Below are 7,509 nucleotides of genomic sequence, written 5' to 3'. Positions count from 1 at the left end.
AAGTGCTGCTCCCTGCGCCTCCTCTGCCCGCAGGCCTTCTCCCCCACCGTCTGGCACTTCCTCTCCATCCTGCAGGAGCAGTTTGGCAGCATGGCAGGGGCCAACACCTACCTCACACCCCCGAATACGCAGGGCTTTGCCCCCCACTATGATGACATCGAGGCCTTCGTGCTGCAGCTGGAGGGGAAGAAGCACTGGCGTGTCTACAGCCCCCGGACAGATGCCGAGGTGCTGCCCCAGTTCTCCAGCGCAAATCTCACGCAGGCTGAACTTGGCGAGCCTGTGCTGGAGACAGTGTTAGAGGCTGGGGACCTGCTGTACTTCCCCCGTGGCTTTATCCACCAGGGCAATTGTCTCCCTGATGCGCATTCGCTCCACATCACTGTGTCTTCCTATCAGAGGAATTCCTGGGGGGACTTTCTGGAGAAGCTACTCCCAGCTGCCCTGCAGATGGCCCTGGAGGAAGACGTGGAGTTCCGACGAGGGCTTCCCATGGACTACCTGCGGTATATGGGGGTGGCTAACTCAGACACAGTCGATGCTCGCCGAACAGCCTTTGTGGAGAAGGTGCAGAGCCTGATAAAGAAACTTGTTGACTATGCACCCATCGACGCTGCTGTGGATCAGAGAGCCAAGTCGTTTCTTCATGACTGTCTCCCTCCAGTGCTCACACAAAGTGAAAAGGTGCAGAGTGTCTATGGCTTCCCAGCACGGTGGCAAGATGGAGGCCCATGCAATGTTGATATCCTGATAACAAAAGACACCGAAGTACGCCTGCTCCGTCATGGCATTGTTAGACTGTGTAATGAAGAATCCGGTGTGATGCTGTACTACACAACAGAAAACTCAAGAGTGTATCATAAGGAAGAACCCAAGTTCTTTGAGCTAGATCCCGAGTATACAGACAGTATCGAATTTCTCCTGTCTTCCTATCCAAATCACGTCAGTGTGGATAACCTTCCATGTGAAACCTTGGAGGAAAAGATTTCTCTAGCTACACTTCTGTTTGAGAAGGGTATTCTGATTACAAAGAAGCCTCTGGCACAAGTCTAACTCTTACTTCTTCACAAAATAAACATACACTTGTTTAGAAAGTGTTCTGTCTTGGTCTTGCCTTACGCCTACTAGATGTGAATCAGCAGTTCAGGTCTCAGCATTTCATCTGGGTAGAGAAATGAAATGTTCTGATTAAAATAAATATTTGCTCTAGGAGCAGTTCTGCATGGCTGAGTGCCTAGAGAAGGGAGTTGGTTATCTTCTGTTCACCAGCCGTGTTACTACACCCTAGGTAATTTCAGGAAGGTAGTGAACTTTCTTGCAGTCTTGTAAATCACTGTCATGTTTTCACAGTATTTTAAGGCAGCCTGCTCTGCTGCAGGAAATAGTATTCATAGGCATATTTGGTGATGGTCACCATTCTCTGTGCTTTTGCTGCATATATGGTGTGGCCTTCAGGCCCGTGCTGTGTTGTGAGGATCCCTTGGTCACATGTTTGCTCTTTGTAAAAGTGGAGCCTTCAGGCAGCTGCCACTCAGTTTAAGCAATTACACCCACCTATGTGGCCCTGCCCTTATTGAATGGTGCAGCAAGATTTTCTCAGGCAAACATGATCTGCTGCATTTGAAATGCTTCAGGCTCACTTGCTTCCTTTTCAGTCCATTAATGTAGGTAAAATATCCTCCCCCACTGGTTTTCCCACAGCAGCCCCTAGCAATGAAATTATTGGTCCTTTCAAGGCAAATGGGGCACCCTTCAATATGGGGGGTTTTTTCTGCTGGATGAAGAAAGTTTCATTTTAGGACCTATCAAGTTAATTGAATACATGCCTGGATGTGTGGCCAATTCCCATAAATACTGGCAAACCTCTGAAACACTTTTCCACAATGCTATTTTATCATAGCAGTCAGCAGGTGAGGGATATTCTGTCTTTAAAGCCTCTTGAAGCTATATTCACAATGAGCAGGGTGCATTACTCTGTGCTCTCTGAGCTGTTGGGTTATCCAGGTTTTGCATAGATGGCACCCATGCACTCTTAACTGTTTGGGATTTAAGTATACGCTGTGTCCTCCAAGATCCTAATATAAACAAAATTGCCGAATCAAAATTAATAAAAAAATGACATTTATTATGCGACTGAAATACCGGTTTCAAGATCGAGAAAAACAGCACCGAGCCCGGGGTCAGAGCTGGGTGAACACGCATAGATCTGATCTCTATCGCATCAGACCTCCCAAGTTCACAAGTGCTGCTTTGGCTGGTTCCTTCTTAACAGTTTTTGGGTAGAGTCGGAATTAATGCTATTCTTCTCGTATTCATGAAGTTTTCTTGTCCCGGAGTTGGGCCGCACAAAGCCTTTCCTGGGTCTGATGAATTGTCCATCCTGGGTGATGAGTGGGCCATTTCTGCTGATGGATGGGCCATCTCTGGTTCCCGGAACAGTTATTTCTAGTTCCCGGAATGTCCGATTCCTTATCAGATGCGATGTAGATATCAGAGTGTGGTTATCAAGTCATCATGGTGCAAATGTCCAGGTGATAAGATCCAACCCCACCTAGGTGGAATCCTCACTTATTGTGAAAGAAATACTTTTAGTGTTGTGAAATTTTTCTCTCAGCCAGGCTGGTGCAGGGATTTAGAAACTCTGGTCTCTGTAGGGTCTAATTACATTTCAGTTTTATATATAATAGAACGAATTACATATTTTTTTTATAACAATCCCATACCATCCCAGTGCCAACCTTTCCTCCCTCTTTTGCCTGTATGCTTTTGCTAAATCTTGAAACTTGGGCTGTGTAAAATTGCACTACACAAGAATATGCTGAGGTGCCCTTGGGGCCTCTTGGCTCTGTGAAGCACTAGTGGCTGGACAGAAATGCTGTTGCCACACTCATCCTCTGACCCCTCTGTCTATTCATCTTCACCAGAGGGTCAGCCATCCTTGCCCCACCATTTATGCCCCTGGTAAATATGCCGTGTCTCAGTGGTGCCCTTCCTGGGCTGCTCTGTGTGCTCTCCATGGAACCACAGGCACCAGCACTGCAGCTTTGCTGTTTGGGGGCTGTGGTGCAGAGCTGCACCAGGAGCCCTTTCTGTGATGGCTGCAAGCACCTCCGTGTCTGTTTTGAGCACTTTATTAACAACCAAAGATAGCACAAAATCTCCTTAGCTTTTCCTTTCCCTGGACTCTGTTCTGTTGGGGTGGGGCATTTTGGTAATTCCTCCTCAGCTTTTAATTCCGCCAGGGAAACTGCCTGGGCTAGACACCTTACACATACTCCTCACAGATTTATGCAGGACTAGCCAGGCACAGAGTTTCTCTTTTCTTCATTGTTCTTTCTGCAGAAAGGTATTTCTTGCTGAGACCTGTAGAGTATACCAATTTTTTTGAACTAGAAGGTGGTGGCCCATTATGATCCCAGTAAGAAAAGCACTCATATTTTATAAGGTATCTAAAAATGCTGTTTATTAGAGCTAGCACTAATCTTACATCCCTTTAGATGCTGAGAACCCCAAGCAATGAAGCATTTCCCTGTGTCATGCAGACATGTTTCATAAAAGAGATTGTCCCCTTTCAGTCTTTCAAGGTATTGTAAGATTCTTGTATAAGGAAGCAGCTCTATTTACAGTATCTACAGTCAAACAGAAACAGTGTTCGCAAGGGAATGTCTTTCTGCACTGCTGGGTAAGGGCAGGGCCACATAGGTCATGTTACCTCAGGTCCTGGGTGGGAGCTGCCTGTGTAAGGAAGAGCTGGCTGAGTTTCCTGTAGGGCTTGGGATCTGTGCAGGACAGCACAGGCCTGAAGGCCACGTTGTACAGGCAGCACAGCACAGGCACCAAAGGCATTGGAGGGGAATGTTCTGCATGCTGTAAGGCAAGGACCATGCTGAGGGTTCCTTCATATGCTTCCAAGCAGTGCAGAAACACAAATGAAGGTACAGGGAGCACATCCACCAGTTTTTGCAAGAGGAGATGCACAGGACCAGGAGAGTTTTGAGAGAGTAGGTCTTTATTTGCTCTCATAATCGGACCCTTGGGCCATAGGAACTGCATCTTTTTAAAGGATACAAAGATCATTGAGTTTCACAACAACTACACGGGGCACAAAAAGTGGGAGGGGAGTTGGCAGTCCCACACGTGACTGTCACTTTGCCACTTTAGAGAAAGCTGCAGAAATACTCATCTGGCTTAGCTAGGATCTGCCAGAATGCTCACGTATGCACTGGAAGGGCAGAGAATGGGAACTATTCAGATACCATCATCTCAGAGTGACTGAGACATAACAAGATGAGGAGGTTGTGGAGAGAAGACACCTGCATTTTTTGAAGCAGCTTTCATGAATTGTCACCACATGCCCACATGTGAACCCTTAGTGTAGAAAATATAAAGAAAAAAGCCTTTACTGGTAGCTAACTGTGGTGGGTTGACCTTGGCTGGCTGTTGGATACCTACCAAACCCCTTTAGCAACAGGAAAGGTGAAGAAACTGAGAGAAACCTTATAGGCATAAAGACAGGGAACAATTCATCAACTAACATCACGGGCAAAACAGACTTGACTTAAGATTAATTTAATTTATTGCCAGTAAATAACAGAGTAGACAGTGAGATATAAAAACAAAATAAAAAACACCTCCCCCTCATCTTTGGGCAGCATCAGGTACATCTCTGAGCAGGTTGAAACTATCTCTGTCCAATATGGGGGAGTCCCGGTCCCTTCTTACAGCCTCCCATTACTAAACTTTTCCACACTAGCTCTAAATAATCTTACTTTTCTCTTGCAACCAGAGCTCAACTGGTGTCATTGTGCTTGCTCTCTCTTGGCTATCGTAAGGGAACATTTTGCATGGGAGTAGAAAAAATTTGTGTGTAGGATGTTCCTGTCACTTGTCCAGAAGAAAAAGTAAATATTGCCATCACTTTCTTCATGTGGTTTTGCAAACTCTCAGCATTAGACAATGTTACCCTCCATGAATCTTTTCAACTCAGCGCTGATGCGCATTTCCTCCCATCTCCCAGGTGAAGGGTCCAGGGGTTGGCCTGCTCGGTTTCTCCAAAGGGGGTGAAGTGTCCCTTGCCATGGCTGCCTTCCTGAAGAACATCATGGCTGTTGTTTCCCTCAATGGCCCTGTTGCTGCTACATGTATTCCTCTCTGTTACAAGGATAAAACAATCCCCACTTTGACCTTATATGAGCACAAAGCTAAGGCCACCAATTCCAAAATTCTTGATTATTCTGATGTCCTTGATGATCCCTTTCAAGCTCCTGGCAACCAAAGCCTGATCCCACTGGAGAAAGCTGAGGCACAGTTCCTATTCATTGTGGGACAAGATGACCGCGTAGTCAAAAGTGAGTATTATGCTACTGAAGTCTGCAAGCTTCTGCAGGCTCAAGGGAAGGAAAATTTTCAGATTCTCTCCTACCCTGGAACAGGGCACTGCATAGACCCTCCCTTTTTCCCTCTGTACCCCATAGGAAGCCACCCCATTTTTCACAAGCGGGCAGTCCTGGGTGGGGAGCTCAGGGTTTATTCTAAAGCTCAGGTTCATGCTTGGTCACAGATCCAGGCTTTTTTCAAAAAGTATTTAATTGTCAAATAATGTGCAAGCAACACTCAACTTTGAACAACCAGATCTGATAAATTCTGCTACATTTATCAGGTCAAACCTTGTCACAGCTGTACCAGTACAACTACAGTATCTTCTACGACTTTGCACATCCATAACACAGAAAATAAATGGGTTTGCCTTTTCTGTTCTCCCATCAACCTTTTTGCTCAAGTGTCAAGAAAAGGAGTGGTGTTTTTTGCTTTAGTCTTTGATAAAACAGGCCATGTGCAAAATGCACAGTTACATTTCTTGGGTGGTTTCTATTCTTCTAATACTTGACAGTGCTTTCCATGTCACTGTGGTCTCTACATGCATATGCTATCCTCAGGGCATGCTGAGCTCCCAAATGACCATTTTGGAGCAGGGATTTCACTGCTCTTATGGTGAATGTCTCATTGCAAATGGAAACATCTCTGACCTCTGTGCTGCTGGAAGTGTGTAAGAATGGCTGCTATAGCCAGGATGCTGGGCTGTCTCTGGTTAAGCCTTGGGAAAGATCGTTTACCTTCTTTGTTATTTGGATGAAAATTGTAATAAAGAGACTGAGATTTTAAAGTCTTAGAGTCATTTGTTGTGCTTTGGTTAGAACCAGGGTTTGCAACTTGACTACTTTCTCATCCCAGGGTGGAAGCTTGGGACTGCAGAAACTTGGGATCAAAGGCTGCCCAGGTGGGAACAGGAGAGCACAGAAGATGGACACATAGTTCCCTTACCTTCACTCTCTTCCACTGCTCTTGCATCACCAAGCATGGAGGAGAAGGACTGTTGCTGAAGCTTCCAGGACCCTTTCCCTTAGCATCTCCTCCCACATATGGTCAAGCCCATGATCAAATCCAGTAGTGTAAGCCAAGGAGTGTTGTTTCAACAGCAGGAGTAGTTGCCACTACTACTTCAACAGCAGGAGTAGTTGCCATTCAGTGCTGGACACCAGACGACACACCCAGATGCTAGATCACAGAGCACCTCACCTGTTTGCAGAGAAAGGGTAATCTCCATGGTGAATGAAAGATTGCTGAGACTCTGCCCGGTATCTCTGACCAATTAATATTTCCAGCTAGGACAATGCTTGGAATTCCCTCAGATGCTTCCATCTCTTTCACATCTCTAAGTCAGACAGGAGGAGATCGGAGCATGAGGCACTGCTACCTGCATCTCCCAGGAAGAGTCTGGGAACTTAAGGAAAGGACTCTCCCTCTGCAGTTCCTTTTGGATCAGAAGATACATCTCTGCATAAGATGGACTGAATGACCTTCTTTTTTAAATCCTTGCACAATCCATTACTAGAAGAGCCAGATGTTTCCTGACCAACCTAAAGAGTCTTGTGAAACTGCTCCTCCCTTATTGCTCCTCCATCCCTGACCACCCTGACCATCCTTCCCAATACACCTGGCTGTGCGGAGACACAACCCACCTTGCCCATGCCTTGGGGTAACCAAGAGAGAAGCAGAGCCGGCAAGGAGACAAGAAGCCATGGCGAGCTAGTGCTGGTGTGGGTTCTCCCCGCTGGGGCTGGCCCTCTCAGCGGTCCCTTGGCTGAGCGGCACAGCACAGCTCGGCCCTGCTGTGCAGAGCTGTCCAGTCTCTGTGCGGTCTGTCCCACACCGGCCCTTCCCTGTCCAGTGAATTCTGACTGCAATTCTGCTCGGTGGCTCGTCAGCATATCTGCCCGTCCTCTCCACATGTCCCCTTCCTGCAGCCACCCCCCGGCCCGGGAGAGCTCGGGGGGACACCGAGGAGCTCGCCGAGGCCAGACAGGTTTCAAGGACTCGGTAGCCTTTGGAAGAACCCTCCCACAGCCGGGGAAGGCACCGGGGAGAAGACAGAAGAGAAAAAGAGGAGGCAGGCAGGCAAGGAAGTAGGAAGCCAGGGAAATTGGCTGGCAGGCACGCAGGAGGAAAGTA

General features: G+C 47.1%; 2 protein-coding genes across 2 annotated transcripts; both read left to right on the top strand.

The window, feature by feature from the left end:
* Positions 1 to 6: 6 nt before the first annotated feature.
* Positions 7 to 1,097, top strand: CUNH14orf169 (chromosome unknown C14orf169 homolog). Its single transcript, XM_017742300.1, has one exon. The coding sequence runs from the start codon at positions 91 to 93 to the stop codon at positions 1,051 to 1,053; it is 963 nt and encodes a 320-aa protein (XP_017597789.1). The 5' UTR covers positions 7 to 90; the 3' UTR covers positions 1,054 to 1,097.
* Positions 1,098 to 4,996: 3,899 nt separating this feature from the next.
* Positions 4,997 to 7,481, top strand: LOC103620965 (putative acyl-coenzyme A thioesterase 6; the record flags this gene model as incomplete). Its single annotated transcript, XM_017741620.1, has 1 exon — positions 4,997 to 7,481. A coding segment is annotated over one exon (603 nt), but the record flags the coding sequence as incomplete, so codon positions are not given.
* Between the last annotated feature and the right edge of the window lie 28 nt (positions 7,482 to 7,509).

This window comes from Corvus brachyrhynchos, unplaced genomic scaffold (genome assembly GCF_000691975.1).
Source record: "Corvus brachyrhynchos isolate BGI_N302 unplaced genomic scaffold, ASM69197v1 scaffold115, whole genome shotgun sequence".
In the NCBI taxonomy this organism is placed as follows: domain Eukaryota; kingdom Metazoa; phylum Chordata; class Aves; order Passeriformes; family Corvidae; genus Corvus; species Corvus brachyrhynchos.
This window is presented reverse-complemented; position numbering and strand designations above follow the sequence as displayed.

Coding starts and splice junctions, on each gene's coding strand:
- CUNH14orf169 (XM_017742300.1), top strand. CDS start 91: ATGGCAGGGGCCAACACCTACCTCACACCCCCGAATACGCAGGGCTTT.